At 45.3% G+C, this 22,992-nt stretch overlaps 1 protein-coding gene across 1 annotated transcript in view; it reads right to left on the bottom strand.

Moving 5' to 3' along the window:
- The window catches only part of LOC144781711 (cytochrome P450 2F2-like), a 797,810-nt gene that overhangs the window by 20,688 nt on the left and 754,130 nt on the right, over positions 1-22,992 (bottom strand). The window contains exon 9 of the mRNA XM_078660686.1: positions 1,260-1,401. Within this exon, the coding sequence (XP_078516812.1) occupies positions 1,260-1,401 (142 nt within the window). The remainder of the gene's footprint in view (positions 1-1,259; positions 1,402-22,992) is intronic.

Here is a 22,992-nt window from a genome sequence, read left to right as displayed (position 1 = left end):
TTTAGAAATGACCACCAGCTCAGTGGCCATCCCTATGAATTGAAATATATATAACGGTTTTGGTGGACAGCCACTGTTGGTTTTGACGGCTGTCCACCAAACTTTTTTTGATGTTCAGAAAAAAACTCCCAAAGCAAAAAACATATGACCCTCACACCCTTGGATTTTAATCCTAGGCTATGGGTGTCGATCTGAGAGACTGATGCATCCTTGATTTCTTTTGTTGCTTTTGTTTTCCACAGGTATGGCCAGTACATTTGATACACCAAGAGTGGGATAACTGGTTTTGTATTTTGTATCTTGTTAAAAAGGTTTTCTATAATTCACCGCTACACTTCTCCTTCGCAGTAGCACTAATTATTTATTTTATGGTCCTGACTAGAGCTGTGATACCGTGTAGGGTCCTTGCAGGCTGAAACATGTAGACCCCTTTACGTCCACCACATGCAGTTATAATTTCCAACTGCAGGTGCTCTGTTTTTAACCCTGACACCACAAACGTATCAATAAAGCGTTTTTTGCTCCTGGCAGTTAGTTTTAAACTTCACTCTTCACATCACTACTATTGTTGTTTTGCACTGCGCCCGTTATCCAACCAGCTTAGTGACATCTCATCTGGAGGATTTATTATATCCTCGATTTCATAGGAATTAAAACATCCCTGAGCTCCTCCCTCACAGTGAGGGAGTTGTAGCCCTTTGCGGGGCTAGGCTTCCCAGTCAAGAGGAGAATCCCAGATGATGAAGCATGCCACCTCGGTGGCTGATGGGATTACGTCCTAATTAAGGAACCATTCCAGAAGTACACTGAGATCACTCTTTGCTGTCTCTCTTTGCGGGCATAGTTATTTTCTTAGACTCAAGGATGTTATGTGTTTTTGCATTAGGGGCTTTACCTGGCAGTGATGACCAGAAACAAAAAACATTACACAGTCTATCCTAAATATGGAGGTAGTGTCATTTCCTTCCTCCTATGACCCCTACTCCATCTGGCCATTGAAGTAAGTTTTCCATCAATGGAGCCACAGGAGCCCTATTAATGGAAAACATAAGTTCTGTCTGTCTCACAATGAGGCAGGAGGACCTAGAGTTTGGTTGCTTGCAGCACAGTACCCAGTCCACTAAACTCTTAAATTGTGTTCTAATTCAGAAGAGAACATATCTCTGTTGTTGACAAAAGGAGGTAATAAACATTACTAACGTACATGTGAAAAATTTGACAAATATTCAAGGAAGGTTATTCGCAATAGAAAACAGTACCTGCAGAGAATGGCATGAAAGAAGGATTCAATTTGAAGCACCCATTTTCATCCAGAAAGTTTGCTGGGTCAAATATGTCAGGGTTTTTGTACTGGGCTGGGTTGAAATGCACAGAGGTCAACAAAGGAGTGAAATGAGTACCCTACAAAAAATATCAGCGCATTACAAAATGACAGAAAAGGAAACATTTACTAAAGCAGGCATCATCAGACTGAAAAGTCTACCAGGTATAGAGAATAGATCCACAAGGGGAAGGCTCTTTTGCTCACCAACGTCAATTAAACAAATTGGTTTTGGAAGCAAAGTAGCATTTCATTCACTCTACATCACAGAAAGTTATATTACAAGACTTATTACTTGAATGACATTGTAGGAAGTGACAAAACATCACCTTCAACCATGATGGTGGCACCACTACAATGTAAAGAAAAACTAAAAAGAATGTGAAATATATACATGTACTAAAGAATTGCTAATGTATATAAAATGCTGTTTTAGTTAGCAACCACATGTTTACCTGGATTCTTATGATATGCTAGAGTTCAAGCCATGACAGCCTAAAGCAAGCTCAGCGTTCATAGATCAAGTACAATGTATCATAGGCCAGGAAAAACTACATATTCCTGAAAGCAGTTTTTATATGCCAACTGCAGCATTATATACTCAGTTATAGCCATCCTAACATACACATCCATACATTTGATAAAACACAGATTTATCAGCCCAACAACAAGGCTGTGGCAAACTAAGGCCTAACATGGGTAGGTTCAGTCTCAGTCAGAGAGCAAAATCCCTATGCCATTTATAGCCATCACATAACAGCACCACCTCAGGTAAGGTGTGTCACCTTGTGTGGCATCTTATGGCTATTGCATACCAATACAGTCTCATTAGCCCAGGCTCAGTCTCATATGCTCATACATAGCCTCACCAGTCTAAATAAAGTCTCAAGCAGACAACTAAGATGTGATAGATGGAAAGGTTAGAAGTCATTATAACCAGTGATGGGACTTTGAGTAGCATTTCATTCAGTAATGTTTAGCCCAAAGGGACCGCCCGCCATAAGGGCGGGGGTCAAATGGCTAGCATTAGGATGCGCCCGACACTGTGGCGGGCGCATCCTGCATTCCTACCATTGTGGCGGGCGGTGGACTCAGCATTGCCCGCCACAATGGCAGGTAGGCATGCTGTGCATGGAACTGCTGGGGGGTACCATAGGTACCCCCCATGTGAACCCCCCACCCCCCCGGAGTCCATGGGGGCCCGCATCGGGCCCCCAAAGCAGACTACGCATGCCTTTCCGTGGCGGCAAAAAGATATCTGAAAAAGCCCATTGTAATATGGCTGGTGGTGTTTGATAGACACCGCCACCATATAAACCCTTTCCAGCCCTGGTCGCAAGGCGACCGGGGCGGAAAAGCGGCGGACGGTCTTTCCGTCCGCCGCGGACCCCCCAGCCATACTACCGCCGGCCTGGCAGGGGCGATCCGCCCACCATCCTAATGGGCCCCCAAGTTTATCTATATGCAAGCAGATATTGCACCTGTCTCATAAAAAACCTTCCAAGACAAACTGCTAGAAAGCCTGACCCTTGTATGGGAACAGCAAACAGAAAGGGTATGCCCAGACATGGGTCCCTTGCTCGCCATGCCATTGTTCAACATTCTGTCCATCATTTGTTCTTTTTGCATTTTATGCCCTAAGTGGAAAGGGTATGCCCAGATGTGGGTCCCTTGCTGACCATACCATTGAAGTCAAGCTAGCCTGGCTGATGAGGGATGTGTCCAAACTGGAATGACATGGTATGCCATTAAACAATGGATTTAAGAACAGATCTCTGTACTTGGGGTAAATGTTTGCCATTGCTCAGCATTCCGTCCATCATTTTTTCTTTTAACAGTAAACCCCAGAATTTCTTTACCTTATTGAGCTCCATCACTGAGTTCCATCTGGAACCAATACAGTACTTCAAATTTGTGACTTGCACCAAGGCAGTTAGAGATGAGAACTAACTATATGCATACCACTCATGTGTTTGACCTTAAACTGATTTTCAACCAATCCTGTAGGCCCCTTGTCTTTCAATAGAAACAACATAATCCGGCTGCTGCACATCCTCATTAGGTATCAAGCCAAGGAGTCATGTCTACACATTAGAGCAACTTAATACAAATCAATTACAAAGTTCAACAGAGAAATTTATGTCATTTGAGATGTCATCAGTGATGTCACTGACCATGTCATGAATAATGTAATATGTGACATCATCAGCTGTGGATTGCGGGCGCGCAAGTTATAACGGAGGGATTTCAGTGGTTTTGTATGAGTAAAATGTCCAGCTAATTATAACACCCCTGAAACCTATGGTTTTTTCAGTGAATTTCTAAGGTTTTTAAAATGCTAATTCCTAACTATAACATACCTGAAACCTATGGTTTTTTAAGTGAATTTCAAAGGTTTTTTAAAAGCTAATTTCTAATTATAATGTTCATTAGGTATATCTGTTTTTTCTGTCTTATTTTCAATATTTTCCCATTCTCAACCTAGTAAAAACTGCAAATATCACCTCTCTTCCATTGATACCTTCCACCAACAAAATTGCCACAAACCAGAACCACAACTAACGCTAATGATATACAAAGCAGGCGTTCCCGTTGAAAAAAACCCATGAAAACACCACTTCCCCATATTTTCAACAACCAGCCAAATCTGCAATGCTACCTAAAAACAGGCGATAATCCCACTTACCAGTAACAAATTAACAGTTAACTGGTATAAGAAGGTCGAGCAAGGCCGGACTGGGAACCGAAACCGGCCCTGGCAAAGTGCTCGGCCGGCCCCCCAGTCCCCCCGGGGGGGTTGGGGGGTGCGACCGCTCTCTTTGCTAGGGCCGGTTTTCGGCCGATTTTGTTACAGTGCCGTTTTTGCAGCATACGGCAAAACGACCCTGTAAACAAAACCGGCCCCCTGGGGCCCAAAACCGGCCCCCACCCTCGCGGGCGACCGGGGGATTGCCCGGTGCCTGCAACGGCCAGTCCGGGCCTGAGGTCGAGTATCTACTGCTTGAATTACACCCAACTCACACCCATGTCTAAAGATGATTATGTGATAGAGGTACTAATCATGCAGCTCTGACACCCAACAAAATCACAACACCCAGAGCCACCACCACCACAACCACCCCCCCGGACCACTCCCCCCTACTACCTCAGAGGCAGCGCGAAACTGGACAACGGACCTTCCCAAAATACCATAGCCACTCAACCGCACAAATAGCTGAATGTTCAGAGATGTGGCAACCAACTATGTATAAGGAAGGGAACTCGCACATCAACAATAATTCACACAATCCCAAGTGTACCGGTGATATGCTGTACACAACTCACTATACAAACAACAAACCTTTTCATGTGGAGATATAGTATTGAAACGTGTAGTGTACTGCACAGTGGACTCAACCATATTATCTCAGACACTGGGGAATATCTCGGTCATGTAGCTGTGTTGTCCCCCCCCCCTTGAAACAGAAGTAGAGTGGGCTGGTCCAACATACGCAACTCGAGCATAAGAGTATAAATACAAAGGCCACGCCCTGGGCGTGGTTCACTTGTGCGAAGACAAAATAGTCTGCCAGAGCGGTGGCCCTCACCCTGCCACGTGGCTGCCTAATTGACCACGGGCCTCCTCAACACAGGCCCCCTGTGAACTCAGCGCACAGCACCACAGACTTATGTCTGTACCGACTACTGCCTTCGATCTACACTGCGGACAGCTGGGTTCACAACTTGTATTCAGCCTTGATTTATTAATTGCACAGAGAACTGTACTCTATGTCCTCGAATTTTGTGTAGAAGAAGTGACAAAAAGCATTGCTCGATGTCTATGCTAACTACTGCCTTCAATCTGCACTGCGGACAGCAGGGTTCACAACTTGAATTCAGCTTTGGATCTACATTACGGACAGCATGGAATTCAGCCTTGATTTATTTAATGCAGAGACAATTGTACTCTATGTCCTCAGATTTTGTTAAAGGATGTGATAAAAAGCATTCCCCGATGACTGTGCTGACTACTGCCTTCGATCTACACTACGGACAGCAGGGCTCACGATATAGGTGAAATGGCGATTAGTGATGACGCAGTCCTGTAGGCAAGACACATTGTACCAGTGCGGCCCGCCTGGACCACGCATCATCGCAGGGTGCGCATACGCTGACTTCTTCAGGTGCCACTAACTCACTGCACCACAAGTCATCGCCATGTGGCCTTATTAAGGCACAATTCATTTGGCAGAAGACATTGCTCTCACTGCGGCCCACCCGGACCACGCATAATCGCATCATATGTCACATATTACATCATTCATGACATGGTCCGTGACGTCACTGATGACATCACTGATGACATCATCCACATGATAATCTGATGCACCTCCTCACACCCTAATATAACCTTTGATACACCCACTCTAAAATACAGACTACCATTTTTGAAACCATAGACACACCAATACCAGTTACTACATACCCACTCACTGATTCCTAGGTCCACACACACATCCACTCATCCACCCATACAGTCATTCATACATGCAGTCACTCATCAATACAGCACTATCATTTGCACTCATACGCCTATACAGACACTCACCCATAGAGTTACACACATACCTAGTCAGTCATGCAAAGAAGCAATCACACTCCCATTTACTCACCTATACAGTTATACTCACACCGCCGCACTTATTCTTACAGATACTAACACATACTTACTCTCTTATACAATCACTGATACAAGCCCACACTAATGCATACAGCCACTCTAACAATCACTAGCTCAAACATATAGTCATTTATATATTCCAACACTCACATATGCTGCCTTTTACATATGTAGTTACTTACGCATGTACCACTGAGATATCCATTCACTCACCAATACACACACTCACCCACCCATACAGTCCATCACAGATGCACTCATGGATCCATACACCCAGTGAATCGCACACTCACACATCTATGCACCCACCCACACAGACACTCAGGCACCCATACAGATTCTCAGACAACCAATCAATAACCCATATAGAAGGGCGGAGCCAGGCCGGCGGCCAAGATGGTCGCCCGGGCTCCCGGCTCCGTCGGCCTTCTTCCCCTGCCGCTGGATCCCGCTATCTATTCTGCGCTGCTGCCGGGATTCCGAACGTCGGAGAGGGCACTGCCTCTCCGTGTGAGACTTCGGCTGATTTCCGAGTTCTGAAGACGAAGAAATGCCCTCCTAAGCATTACGGCCTGTATGAGCCCCGGAGCCGCGACCCCGTGTGAGGCAGCTGCCGGCCACGAATAGAACGACAGCGGCCACACGGACCCGGAAGGTGCCGGTCCACCGTTATGGAGCTCCACCCACCTCTGAATGTGCACCCGACCCCCGCTCTGTTGAGCCTGGTGTATCTCCGCGTTCTGCCTTCGATCCATGCTTGTCATGCCCCCCCCTCGATTGCTGCCTTGTGGATCTGGAATACATGCTGCCGCTCTTTGTTTCCCTAACATGGCTTTGTGGAACTGGCGCGCAATTGATTGTATCCCGCACTCTAGGGGAGCGGAACCCATTGATCCGCTTCAGTTTTGACGGCACCTTTGAGAGCCGGGGGGCGAATATGTAAACCTTTTATGGGGACAGGGAGATCACTCCCACATAGTGTGCAACATGGTGGAGTTGGTATCAAGACCCCCCCCTTCCTATTTTTTTGTATCTCGGGCTGGCTGCTTTGGTGTGCACATAGGCGGCACTTATGCTGAGGGTCCCGGTCGATGCAGATGCCTTCGCCGAGCCGTTCCTTGCCCGTTGATATAGTGGCGCACGCTGAAGATCGGAGATTGGTGATCGGAGACCCCCCCCTCCTGTGTGCCGGTAGTTCGCGATCCAGATTGCATGGCCATCGTGTTCGAATCTTGGTACGTCTGGAATGAAGGAATACCCGATGCCGGTCCTTTCTTTGGAGGCTTCCCTTGTGTTGTTCCCTCTTCAAATATCGGTGGGGACACTGTTGTGGAAGTGTTATTATGACTTTCCCTGTGGCTGAGACGCGAGAGTTCGTATTTTGGAAGTCTCCCTGTTTGTTCCAACATGGCTGTCCCATCGACGCCTCCTTTTGCAACACAACGACTAATCTTCTTGCACTGGACTTTGTTTGTTTGCTCTGACACTGCCGGATGGGCTATGGATGGCTTTCAAATGTGTCGTGTCCTGGTATACGGCAAGATTCTCTACCTTCTTCCGGACTTACCTGCCTGCATCGTTTTTGGTAATTTGTCTGTCGGACCCTACACTGAACGGACTGTGATGTGACTATATTATGACTGGGTAGGTCGGGGTTGGATGATGGCCATCTGTTTCAGTGGGTTGCTGCACGGGGGGCTCTCGTCTTAACTAAGTGCTTTGCGGTGCTGGAGTGATGACCACTATCCTGTTTTTGAGTTGTCGCCTTTGAAAATTTGGGAGCAGCGCCGGGATGTTTGAATTGTTGAGCAGCGGGGGGGGGGCCTGTACTGGGGACCCCTCACTAACTTTTCTTTTCTTTATATTTCTTCTCCTTTCAATGTTTCTTCTTTCTTCTATATTTCGGGTTTAGATACTGGGCGACAGGCACACTGCTAAGGGGGGTAGGCCGTAGCCATTTGCAGGGGTGCAGGGTGGGGGGTTGGGGGAGGGGTTTTATTGTTTTTTTTCCTTTTTTTTTTGTTTCTATGGCCTTTTTCTTCGCTTTTTTGGTTTTCCCTTTACTTTTCCCTTTTTCTGCGTTTGGGATCGGTTTATTGTGCTGATTTCTGAGCTTTCATTGATTTGTCGTAATTTGTGCCTGAGCTGTTGTTGCATTGTGGATGGACCTGGGCGGGCGTCTAATCGGTACTCGTAGTAATTGTATGCATGTAAATCCTGACTTTTTGACACAGTACCCATGCCTTCTTTGTTATCGTCTTACTTTTGTAGGAATTCTTGTTTGGCCCGCCCATTCTGTAGCTATAGCTTACGGTTCGGCACCTGGTCCCCACACTATTTTATATCATATTGGAGCTTATTGAGTTCTTAGTGTCATCCTGCTTAACATAAAATTGAACCTCACTTATCCCGAAATATGATCGATGTGTGCCATAATATCGAGTTTTTCACGTGCTGCCGTGCCCCCGGGATGTTCGGCTGAATAGCGGTGTACACTTTTACGTTAATAAAGGTTTTAAAAAAAAATAAAAAATAAATAACCCATATAGACACTCATGTAGCTACTCACCAACCCATGCAGCCGCTTACACACCAACTGACAGACTGATACAGACATTCACACAGTTTTGTCACTAACTCATGCATTCAGTAAGACACGTTTAATCACTCGCTTATACAGCCAGCCATACACCTACTATATCATCCATTTACACACTCATACTCCCACTCATTCTTCAGTACACCTTGGCCTATATATATAAAAACATATTTAAACTTCAAAGAAACACACAGTTTGTCTATGGTTTCAAAAATGGTAGCCTGTATTTTAGAGTGGGTGTATCAAAGCCTATATTAGGGTGTGAGGAGGTGCATAAAATTATCACAGGGATGATGTCGTCAGTGATGTCATTTGATATGTCATCAGTGATTTCATCAGTGATGTCACTGACCTTATCATGAATGATGTAATATGTGATGTCATCAGCAGTGCATTGCAGGGGTGCGATTTCTAGTTAGCTAAACTAACTATTACAGCCGAATTTCACTGGTTTTGTACAAGTGAAATGCTCAACTAACTATAACGTACCTGAAACATGTGTTTTTTCATCAAAAAAAGAAATATATATATATATATATATATTACCTACTGGCGATAGCCAGTAGGTATATATAGTTAGGACTTTTTTTCCTATGGGATTTTTGAAAATTCTATGTCGAATAACTTTGGCGTTTGAGGACAGAATTGGCTGAAATTTTCAGGAAAATGGAACAATTTGTTTCTGAGCAGCCCCTGAAAATTTGGGGGGGTTTCGTCAAGGGGGGGCTGAGAAAAAAGGGGGGTCCCAAAACGTGTTTTTCCCATGCAATTTTCCATAGGGCGGTTAGCCTCACTTTTAGCCTGAACGGCTGAATGGATTTACACCAAACTTGGCAAAATTGTAGGGACTGGTAGCCTGATGTGCCTTTGCTATGTCTCAAGATATAGGCTCCAGTGGTTTTTATGAAAATTAACTTTGAAAAATATATATTGGGCTACATTGGGCTATATATATGTTGGAGCCCAAATGTAGCCGAATGTAGCCCAATGTAGCCCAATGTAGCCCAAAGATGGCCACCAGAGAAAAACAAAAAACAAATGTAGCCCAAATATCAGCCAGATGTAGCCCAACTATAGCCCAATGACAGAATGTCCCAGAGTGTTCTAAAGAACAACTAGAGTGCTAACAGTCCTACTTATTACAAAGGTATGGCACACCTGAAGCCATCTTGATTGGAATAAAGTGGTAACTCTTAAAACATTTAATTTAAAAAGGAACAAAATGAGGGGGTTCATTTTGCCATAGAAAGTATGATTAGCAAATATATGACGAAATCCCGCATACCATCAGTCCGCAAAAAAAATCCCGCATGTACTATTAGGTCGCAAATTAAAATAACGAAAACTTTTAGAACGAATATGCCTTTAGCATACACTAAACAACTAAACTACCCTAAACCCTAAAACACTACCCCCAGCATGACCCTACACTACACAAACAGTACAACACTACCCTAAACCCTAAAACACTACCCCCAGCATGACCCTACACTACACAAACACTACAACACTACCCTAAACCCTAAAACACTACCCCCAGCATGACCCTACACTACGCAAACACTACAACACTATCCAAAACCCTAAAACACTACACCCCAGCATGACCCTACACTACGCAAACACTACAACACTACCCTAAACCCTAAAACACTACCCCCAGCATGACCCTACACTACACAAACACTACAACACAACCCTAAACCCTAAAACACTACCCCCAGCATGACCCTACACTACGCAAACACTACAACACAACCCTAAACCCTAAAACACTACCCCCAGCATGACCCTACACTACGCAAACACTACAACACTACCCTAAACCCTAAAACACTACCCCCAGCATGACCCTACACTACGCAAACACTACAACACTACCCAAAACCCTAAAACACTACACCCCAGCATGACCCTACACTACGCAAACACTACAACACTACCCTAAACCCTAAAACACTACCCCCAGCATGACCCTACACTACGCAAACACTACAACACTACCCAAAACCCTAAAACACTACACCCCAGCATGACCCTACACTACGCAAACACTACAACACTACCCTAAACCCTAAAACACTACCCCCAGCATGACCCTACACTACGCAAACACTACAACACTACCCTAAACTCTAAAACACTACACCCAGCATGACCCTACACTACGCAAACACTACAACACTACCCTAAACCCTAAAACACTACCCCCAGCATGACCCTACACTACGCAAACACTACAACACTACCCTAAACCCTAAAACACTACCCCCAGCATGACCCTACACTACGCAAACACTACAACACTACCCTAAACCCTAAAACACTACCCCCAGCATGACCCTACACTACGCAAACACTACAACACTACCCAAAACCCTAAAACACTACCCCCAGCATGACCCTACACTACGCAAACACTACAACACTACCCAAAACCCTAAAACACTACCCCCCAGTATGACCCTACACTACGCAAACACTACAACACTACCCAAAACCCTAAAACACTACCCCCAGCATGACCCTACACTACGCAAACACTACAACACTACCCAAAACCCTAAAACACTACCCCCAGCATGACCCTACACTACGCAAACACTACAACACTACCCAAAACCCTAAAACACTACACCCCAGCATGACCCTACACTACGCAAACACTACAACACTACCCAAAACCCTAAAACACTACACCCCAGCATGACCCTACACTACGCAAACACTACAACACTACCCAAAACCCTAAAACACTACCCCCAGCATGACTCTACACTACGCAAACACTACAACACTACCCAAAACCCTAAAACACTACCCCCAGCATGACCCTACATTACGCAAACACTACAACACTACCCTAAACCCTAAAATCCTACACCCCAGCATGACCCTACACTACGCAAACACTACAACACTACCCAAAACCCTAAAACACTACCCCCAGCATGACCCTACACTACGCAAACACTACAACACTATCCTAAACCCTAAAACACTACGCCCAGCATGACCCTACACTATGCAAACACTACAACACTACCCTAAACCCTAAAACACTAGCCCCAGCATGACCCTACACTACGCAAACACTACAACACAACCCTAAACCCTAAAACACTACCCCCAGCATGACCCTACACTACGCAAACATTACAACACTACCCTAAACCCTAAAACACTACCCCCAGCATGACCCTACACTACGCAAACACTACAACACAACCCTAAACCCTAAAACACTACCCCCAGCATGACCCTACACTAAACAACCACCACAACTCTACACTACACTAACACAACACTACACTACACAACACTACACTACACTACACAATCACTAACCCACGAAAAAATTAACACAAACCCACTTACCTCTCTCGTCATCGTGGTTTTCACAACGCAAATGCATTTACCATACATGCCTTTAAAACGTAATTCTTTGTAAAGGCACGCGCGATAAATGCACATGCGTTTTGAAAAAATGCGGGATAATGGTATGCGAGGTCAATGACCTTGCGGGATAATGGTATGCGGACTGAAAGTCTGCGGGATAAAAAATGCAGGAAAATGGCTGCAAACCATGATTAGCAGCAGACTTCCCTGGTGAGCACTAGCTTTACTACAGTGATCTAATGAGCAACTAGAGTGCTAACATTCAGAATTTATGGCAAATGTGTGACACATCTGAATGCCTTCTTGATAGAACCAAAGTAAACAAGCATTGAAAATGCAATAGATCTCGCCCTCGTTTAAGGTAAAGCCATTCTGTTTGTAATGAGGTGGCTTTTTAGCTTTGCTTTTATTAGTGTTTTTAAAACTTTCATGTAAATAACATGCATATGTATGCATATATGTATATGTATGCATGCATTTATATGTATATAGATATGCAGATTATATATGTTTATATATGTATATTACCTACTGGCGATAGCCAGTGGGTATATATAGTTAGGATTTTTTCTCTATGGGATTTCTGAAAATTCTATGTCTAATAACTTTGGCGTTTGTGGACGGAATTGGCTGAAATTTTCAGGAAAATGGCACAGTTTGTTTCTGAGCAGCCCCTGAAAATTTGGAGGGGGTTTCGTCAAGGGGGGGCCGAGAAAAAAGGGGGGTCCCAAAACGCGTTTTTCCCATTCATTTTTCCATCGGGCGGTTGGACTCACTTTTAGCTCGAACGGCTGAATAGATTTACATGAAACTTGGCAAAATTGTAGATATGGTTTGCCCGACGTGCCTTTGCTATGTCTCAATATATGTGCTCCAGTGGATTTTGAGAAATTAACGTTAAAAAAAATATATATATCTGTGACAGCGCTCCGGTTAGCGCCCCGGTTCGCGTACCTGACGCGTAACGGAACTTCGCGAAGCGAAGCTGATTGGCTCTCCGGTGTCTGTCAACATTCTAAACAGTCCGGAGTGGCCGCCATCTTGTCTCTCGGTACGATCGAGAGACAAGATGTGGTGAAAAACGAAGGGGGAAATGAAGGAAAGGGGGCAAGGTAGACCACTCCTGACCCCCTAGGATTGATGAGGGGGATATTAAAGTGCCCCGCGGGGCAAAAAAAAAAAAAAAAACATTTTTTTTGCGATTTTACGCCGTAGAGGCGCGTCCCGGTACGTGAACCGGGCAGCTCACCGGGCAGCTCACCGGGCAGCTAACCGGGCAGCTAACCGGCAGCGTAGCTGTCAACATTGTAAACAGTCCGGAGCGGCCGCCATCTTGTCTCTCGGTAGGTTCGAGAGACAAGATGTGGTGAAAAAAGAAGGGGGAAATGAAGGAAAGGGGGCAAGGTAAACCCCTCCTGACCCCCTAGGATTGATGAGGGGGATATTAAAGTCCCCCGTGATTTTTCGCGGTAGAGGCGCTTCCCGGTACGCGAACCGGGCAGCTAACCGGCAGCGTAACGGGAGTCCGCCATCTTGTGTTTTTGGAGCGTCCGGTTCGCGTACCGGGTAGCGTCCCGGTAAGCGTAATAAGGGGAAAACCAAGAGAAACAGTAAAAAAAAAATTAAGGGAATAGATTTCCAGCAAACTTGGCAAAATTGTAGGGACTGTTTGTTTGATGTGCCTTTGCAAGGCCTCAAGATATGTGCACGTGTGGATTTTGTCTAATTAAGGTTAAAAATATATATATATATCTGTAAGCGTGCTCCGGCACGCTTACGTTACGGGTTTTGTTTGCGCTGCAGAGCCGATACGTCACGGTTATGCGACGCGTCATGAGGCGTCTCACGTGGCTACGTGATACGTCACGTAATAAAGAATATATTTTACAGCTATAGATATTAGCTTTTAAAAAACCAATGAAATTCACTGAAAAAACCATAGGTTATAGACCATATATAGTTAGGAATTTGCATTTACAAAACCTTGAAAATTCACTGTAAAAAACCATAGGTTAGAGACCATATATAGTTAGCTGGACATTTTATTGACATAAAACCAATGAAATTCCATATATAGTTAGTTGCACTAACTATATATCGCGCACCCGCAATCCACTGCTGATGGTGTCACATATTACATCATTCATGACATGGTCAGTGACATCACTGATGACATCACTGATGACATCTCAAATGACATCACTGATGACATCACTGATGACATCTCAAATGACATCACTGATGACATCATGACACACCAATACCAGTTACTACATACGCACTCACTGATTCCTACGTCTACACACACATTCACTCATTCACCCATACAATCACTCATACATACAGTCACTCATTATTACAACACTATCATATGCACTCATACACCTATGCAGACACTCACACACTGCCACTCATCCATGGAGTTACTCACACACCTAGTCAGTCCTGTAAAGAATCAATCACACTTCTATTTCCTCATCTATACAGTTAAACACAGAACACCATACTTCAGTGACATCACTGATGACATCACTGATGACATCTCAAATGACATCACTGATGACATCTCAAATGACATCACTGATGACATCATGACACACCAATACCAGTTACTACATAAGCACTCACTGATTCCTACGTCTACACACACATTCACTCATTCACCCATACAATCACTCATACATACAGTCACTCATTATTACAACACTATCATATGCACTCATACACCTAGTCAGTCCTGTGAAGAATCAATCACACTTCGATTTCCTCATCTATACAGTTAAACACAGAACACCATACTTTTCACACATATACTAACACATACTTACTCTCTTATACAATCACTGATACAAGTACACATTGATATGCACAGAGTCACACACCTCCCAGCCAGCCACACACACACTCAGTCTTCCATACATCCACTCATTCTTCAATATGTAAAACATATTTAAACTTTACAAAAACACACAGACACTAGATGATGTCATCAGTGATGTCATTTGAGATGTCATCAGTGATGTCATTTGAGATGTCATCAGTGATGTCATCAGTGATGTCACTGACCATGTCATGAATGATGTAATATGTGACATCATCAGCAGTGGATTGCGGGTGCGCGATATATAGTTAGTGCAACTAACTATATATGGAATTTCATTGGTTTTATGTCAATAAAATGTCCAGCTAACTATATATGGTCTCTAACCTATGGTTTTTTCAGTGAATTTTCAAGGTTTTGTAAATGCAAATTCCTAACTATATATGGTCTATAACCTATGGTTTTTTCAGTGAATATATATATATATGGACACATGTTTGAGTTTTTATATAAGTATACGTTTATACATAATATTAAATATTTGTGGAATATATTTAAATTACATCATATTGAATTTATATGCTAAAAAATTTAGTATTTACTCAATTAAAGTCTATTTATATTTAAAAACACCGATATTTTAAGTATAAAAGCATGATATTACAATAAACAAACTTTTTGAGACAATATTTTTGTCAACAATATAATTTACCACAATATTGTGTCAGTGATCCATTTGAAGGTGTACGAACATCACTGGGGTAATTTTTCTAAATGGTGCTCTTTCAGAAATATTCTTCCAGCAACATGTTGAGGGGGGTCCATTTGGGAATTTCCGAGCGATGGGCTTCTTTAGGGCCTGTCAATTTGTAACCTCTGCAGCGACTCCGATTGAAGCTATTAGGGGCCCAGCAGTTTTGAAATTTGATTCCATGGCTTTTAGGTTGTTGTGTAGTTTTCATTTGTGGAGGCTGGTGGTCCAGGCTCCTGTTCCTACTTGGGAACTTCCCCTGGTTTTGTCCTTCCTCCAGGAGGCTCCTTTTAAAATCTTTCTTCAGTTTCTTTCACATTTCTCACATTGAGAGTCTTTATTCTGGTGGCGATTTCACGAGGGCGAAGATTAGGGGAATTAGGGTTGACTTTAATGTCAAAAGCCCTTTCTGAAGATCTTTAAAAAAAATGGTACTGAGGCCAGACCCCTCTTTCGTTCCAGAGGTCTCTTCCTCTTTTCAGATGTTTCAGGACCGTATTCTGCCTTCTTTCTATCCTTTTTCATCTTCAGAACAGGACGTTTTCTGGCATTCCTTGGAGTTATTCATGGCTCTAACTATCAATTTAGAAAGGACCGAATCAGTCCATGAGGTGGTTTTTCTATTAACTTCTTGTGGCCTGTGTAAAACAGGTCAATGCCCTATAGTTTCCACCTTGAGCAGGTGGGTGAAGACTGTAATTTCTTTAGCCTACCAGAACACAGGTTTCAGTCTCCATGTGGACCTGCTGGGGTGTTCTACTGGAAGAACATCTTCTTGGGCCTCTTTTAAGGAAGTATCATTGAAGGACATTTGTGTGGCTGTGACATGGTCTAGTCCTCACTTCTTTGTTTCTCATTATAAGCTTCGGATTGGGGACTTGTTTTTCACGGTTTTTTAGTCCACTGTCCTGCCAGCAGTGGAATGATTATGAATTCCTCTTGATCTGATTCAATAAATCACATGGTGTTGCAGATTCTTGTACCTGTTATCAATTTCCTTCTATAGGTTTTTGACTTCAGTATACAATAAATTGGTGAGGACTGCAGTGACGAAGATGAAATGACTCTGTTGCTTACCGGGGATCTTCATTACTGAAAGTCATAGTCTTCCTCTCCACAGTCCTGCCTTCCCAATATACCCTCACTTCTATGTTAGGTGAGAGGAAATTGATGTGTTCTGTTTTTGGTTTTATGCTTTTTAGCTCCAGGAAGTCCTTATGGCTAAGCCCCGCCTTTATAGGCACGTGCCATTCCACTTCCTGTGGGTGATGAAGGATGGAGGTTTGTGTCTTTTCTGATCTGAATGAAATGCTTTGCATTAGCTATGAATAGCTCAATTGTTGAGGACTGTGACAAGGAAGAATATGATGCAGAGTAATAAAGATTAGCAGTAAACAATTGACTCATTACCTTTGATGTGAGGAAGAGATACCACTTTAGTGGTTGAATTGCACAGTGGAAAACAACAACACAAATTGTGCTCAATCCCAGTACTCTTGCTTAAAGAAATTGTGTGATCCTAGACAAATCTTTTATTTCACATAGCATTCTTTTACTTCATAAGCACATATGGAAATGCCTTCAAATATGTGAGGTTCAGGATGTGCATTGTACAAAATCACTCTTGTGCTTGATTTAATAGACAATTATATTGCTCCACCTTTTATATAGTCCTTATATCACCCAGTAAAGAGTACCAGTGACAAAAAGGTAGAGCCAATCATAAACCTTATGCATAGACTTTGGCCCATAAAGAGAGGCGGGCTATGAAACCAGGATCGCATTGAAACTGTGGTGTAATCATAGGACTGTACCATTTTAAGGAGCCAATAGACCTCCTTATCTCAAAACTCTGGCCCAAGTGGTGTCCACTCTGCAAGGAGATCCTTTGACATCTTATTTTCATATACGTTCAAAAGCGCTCAATCACGATCTAGAAAAGGGAGGTATGGAATTTAGTCAGTTTTCGTATATCTCCCTTCTCAGAGCGAAGCAGCAGAAAAAATAACTAGCTCCAGTGAGAATGATCGATGAGATTATACGATGCAGTGTGCACACCAAACAAAAGAAAAATGAGGCTTGCCTTGATTGTGACCAACAATACTTCTGATATATGGTCTCCCTGAAAGAGAAAAGAGATGTACAGGAGACAAAAATGCGCTCACCATTCACCTCAAGACAGCCAAAACTTCTGCAACCAGGGATCTTATTTTTTGCAAACCTGGCAACAATTCGAGGGGTCCAATATATCCTATTGAGGGTATAAAAGTGATTGTTCTTTAATGTGGCAAATGTAATAGTACTATATAGTAGTTTCAGAGATACTTGCCATAGGTGCTGTAGCTTTGTCCTTGGCATCATCTCCTCCCATGTCAGTTACGCTGCATTCTAATTTTCCTCCTCAGCATCTAGGAACGCTTAGTACCAGATGGAGACCTACTTTTTATGGACTACGGGGCATATACTCAAGAACGTGTGATAACCATCACAAAAGTAACTTAACACTTCTTCCAACATCACAGTCTATTGCGGGAAAATAAGCTGTGTTAACGAAGCATTCTCAACACGGCAACACCATGCGATGTACACCAGATAACGTGTTAACTGACCGTGTTAAAATCAACGCCACACCGCAAAAATGTGAAACGCGAACACAAAAAAAGCTGCGATGAGGCCAATCACGATATAAAAACCAGCGACAGGTCTGCAATTCACACGCGTCGAGCGGCAAAAATCACCATAAAAGTTGAACAAATTGACAAACAAATGCCAAACAATAGCGTAGCACAATGGATGTTACTGGAGCAAGTACGGAGGAGAACCAGAACCCCACAAGTTCCCCGGAGGACCTGCCTCGGACCTCGTGGTCAGGGAAGAACAAGGAGAGGAAGAGGAAGAGTAGGAAGAAGCGATTCAGTCCACAGGAAAACAGGATCACGATAATGGAGGTGGTCGAACACCATTTACAACTGTTTGTCACCTCCACTGTGTCGTTGGCAACAAAAAATGGACAAAGGCAGTCCATTGTGGACAAGGTGAATGCAGTGGGAGTGCTGAAGAGGACAAAGGAAGCGGTCAAGAGCCGCTGGAATGACGTCAAGCGCAAAACCAAGCTGAAACTCGCCAACAAACGGAAGGCAGCAATGCAGATAGGAGGTGGTAGTCCTGCACCTCAGGAGGAGCTGGACGAGATGGAGGAAATGGTGTCCACAGTCATCAGTGGGGAGATGGTGGCTGGAGTCGGGGGACAGGACACGGCTCAACATGACTGGACACAACAGCACCAGGGTGAGTAACGACCAGGGACTTGGGGAACGGGGGGAGATGGGCACAATGGCACACATGCACAATGGAGCTGAGCACATCTACGGACAAACCATGCCCCAGCCCTCAGCTCCCACCAAGAGACCAATGTACCCAAGTATGCAACATCTCAGTATTGTATGAGCACAGAGGTCAAAGGCACACAGCAGGAAAGGGATAAGGGGCAGCAAAATCAGAGCAGCAGGGGCCACCTCCCCAAAATGCAGCACACACACTTTACATGCAGAGCACATCAACACTGACAACAATGTGGCACAAACCACAACAAGTCCACCACAGAACACAACTGGTGCTGACTGTGTGTAGACACTAGCGAAGCACAAGTGGCATTGCAGGGGAATGTGAGTTGATAATGTACAAGTACAAACACACACTTCTGTTGTTGAAATGTCCACTGTTCCCCATCAAATAGGCAGCTCCTCCCAAACAGCCTTGATGTACACAGTCACGCAGTCTGTATGTAAACATGTACAATGCGACAACATACATGTGAACACATTATTAAACTGCATCTTCCCTTCACATTGTAGAGGGACAATCAACACCTCCTGCAGAGCAGCTCAAACCTCTCTTCTCTGATGAAGAAAAGGACCACCACAGCTTTAACTCCGCCACCCTCTAACAGCTTGTGGAGAGCCTCTGCAGTCCACCTCCAGGAGCAGGGCAGCCCATCTGCAACAAGGAGACCCCACCCCTGCACAGACCACACAGCAGGAGGCACCCACCACCAGGGCTGCCTCCCACGGCTCCCACGAAGAACACATGGCCTTCTACGCCATGTGTTGGGGTGCCAGGAGCAGCATACTGAATAGGTGCGGATGGGCTTCGACCGTATGGCAGACAAAATAGATCCCATGCGTCGGTGTCTAAGTCCCATCAGGGACCACACACAGTCCCTAACGGACACCCACAGTCTGCTCCATGCTCTCCAACAGACCATGGCTGACATCGCTGGACCCAGACTCAGAGACTAGAACAACTATCCAGTCAGAGTGGCTCTAGCGATGTCACACGGGAGTTGGGAAACATGCTGATGTTAATGGAGACCATGGAGCAGGCCAATGCGGAAAGAGCCGCTGCCACGGCTGCACACCAGTGAGTGGTAGCTGGGTTCCTCAGTGACCTCAAAACCATCCTCATGGCATAGCTGCCACAAGGCCTGGTGCTGATGCATGCTGCTGCTAACACTACATTCACATCTCCTCCCCCTTAAGTGTCAGTGCCACACAGTGCGGCAGACATTCCACCTCCGGCCACTGACGTGTCACTGACACACAGTGCTGGAGAAAGGCGAGAACCACCCACATGTGAGGCACATGGAACAGCAGAGAACAAAGATGCGGATGAAACCGCCATCGTGGTAAGAAGGACACAGTAGCATTAATCTCCGCCATATGGTCGGTTTCAGCTTGCTTCTGCCCTCGGCATTATCACCCTCCACTGTCCCCCAATGCACTCTGTGACACTCACCTTGGACCTCGCAATGGACTGCCATATTCTGTTTGATCGCCAATTACACATTATTCAGACTGCGGACTGAACTCTTCCTCGTCATTTGCACTTGTGATTCCCTGAAGGACTCTGGCTGGCTCTCCATGGGCCAACATCTTCATGTGGGGTTTGCATGGCCCTGTACTGCTCCAGATGCAACATTCCACTGAATGTGCATTAAACATTCAGAATCACACAGATGTGTCATGTCTATGGTCTTTCAAGTGTGGTAGTATGGATGAATGTAGGGTCAGTGAATTCCTCCTACGTTCATATGGCTCATGTCGTCGAACTTGGGTCACAGGGTGACACATTGCCGAATTTTAACCAGTTGGTGCCGACGCAACAATGGCGATATACACATTTGTTACTTCCTTGTCCAGCCCCGTATGAAACAAGGCCCAGAGCCCCGGGGTCATCGTCCAAACCCTTACCCTGGACTGGCATACGCCAGGCCAGCCCACTCTGCTTATGCTCTCAGGGGGGGACGGCAATGCTACATATGCCAGGACTTCCCTGTAGTGATCTGCTGAAAACAGGTCTAGTTGTCAGCATGCCACAGCCACTCCCTCACAGCTGGTTTATACCCACACCACACCCATCCAGCACTTGCATCACAGGCCATGTGACCCTGCCAATAAAAAGGGCTGGGCGCATGTGTTCAACACCATTTTCTGTCTCTATCTGGGTGGTGTTTATGTAGGCATGGGGGCCCAGGGGCCTGCAACATCACATTCCGCCGGCCCGGAGGTGACATGATGACATCTGCACCACGATACCCAATCATACAGGGTCCATGACTTACGGGGCACAGACTTGGTGACACTGGATACACTGCGGCTGGCACAGGCACACCGCCACGGGACAGTGACTTTCGGGGCACTGAGGTAGGGGCGCCTTAAGTGCTGAGCGGGAGTGCAGCTGCGATGATGCCCCGTCCTGGCGGTCCGGACTGCTCAGGATTTGTGTGCCCTGCTGGACCGCAGTGTAGGCCAGAGCCAGCGGTCAGCGTGGGCCTACCGCCACGTGGAGTCACCTCCTGGATCACAGAGTTAGTGGCACCTCAAGGGCTGAGTGGGTGTGCAGCCTGTGATGATGCTCTGTGCACTGGTATGCCCTCTTCCATGGCGAAATCAAGACCCAGCATCAAAAGTGAGACCTGGTGACCTGCAGAGCGGGGCTGCATGATGTGAAGGGTGCTATGTCTGTGGGTCCCGGGCCTGGGGCTTGCTGTAGCACATGGTGGGCCCTCTATTCTACATGCTGGTGGCAGAAGGTAAGCAGTGAGGCCTGGGTGTGCAGGGGTGGGCATGCACTGCTAGGCAGCGGGAGGGGCTGGGGTGCAGCCGCCAGGGTGTGCAGGGGTGGGCATGCACCTCTGGGCAGCGGGAGGAGCTGGGCTGCAGCTGCCTGGGTGCAAAGGGGCAGACAGGTGATGATGTCATGAGCAATTGTATGTACTTTGCCATTCATGTATCTGGACTCTGTTTCAGATGACTGATCCGTTTCAGATGTGGGACCTGGTGAACTGCACTACATGACTGCACGTGGTTGCAGACACACCGGTGGCATCTGGTGAGCAGTGTGGCCTGGTTGCGCAGTGTCAGCACTCTCTCTCCCTGTCCATCTCTTCTGTTATCTGTGTCTCCCTCCCCCTCTCTGTCCATATATCTCTCTCTCCCCCTCTCTGTCCGTCTATCTCTCTCCCCTTCTCTGTCTGTCTATCTCTCTCTCCCTCTCTTTCTCTCTCTCTCCTTCACTTTCTCTCTGTCCCTTGATGTGCGCAGGACACTCCTTCTCATCATGATTTTTGTCTTGCACACTGTGACCTACGGATTGTCCCGAAGGGAGTCACCATGTGCCTTCATTTCTGTTCTGTGTTTCTTTGAATACATTTTCATTTGTTGATTTGAAGGTGAATGTGTGATGCTCATTTTTGTGATGACACATGCATGTCACCAGATATTATTGTGCGACATCAGGCGGATTATTTGATATATGATTCTGTGTAGTTGATGTGGCATCCCTTTGTCCGGGGGCCCAGGTAGGGGGTCCTGGGGGGGTGGCGGTGAGTGTTGTGGCCCTCTTGGGTGTCCGGCCTGCATAATCAGTGGCTCCATGGCATCTGCTGCCCTTCAGGTGTGGTTCTTGCCTTGGCTCCCTTTTGTGGGGCATGCTGTGGTCCGACTTTACACCAAGTCAGAGCAGGTGTTAGTTTCCTGCTGCTAACGTAGCTTATTGCATGTTTTGTGGTCGTATAGCAGATCTGGCTGGTCGTTGAGAATGTTGCGGAGTGGTGTTGTCGCAGCTTTTGGCACGGGAACGCCTTGTAGTGTAGTTCCTATATTCCCAATAGACTCTGCGCATTGGAATAATATATTCAGCAGTGTAGACGTAGGACTGAGGTTAACTAGGTCTCTACTGACTATATTAGACTTAAGGTTTGCCAGCTAGCTCAGAGGTCACTAGAAACTTTCTCGAATGTTCAAGAAGGAATTAACTTTCCTGATTAGACAAGAAGGGATTAGCTTCCGACAACCATATAACATGACAACTTTGCTCCCTCAAAATAAGAGTGTATCTCTAGAGTTGTGTGAAAATAATAGACAGCTATTTCACTCAGACA

The sequence above is a fragment of the Lissotriton helveticus genome, chromosome 9 (genome assembly GCF_964261635.1).
Source record: "Lissotriton helveticus chromosome 9, aLisHel1.1, whole genome shotgun sequence".
Lineage (NCBI taxonomy): Eukaryota > Metazoa > Chordata > Amphibia > Caudata > Salamandridae > Lissotriton > Lissotriton helveticus.
Note: the sequence above shows the minus strand (reverse complement) of the source record. Positions and strands in the feature narration are given on the sequence as shown.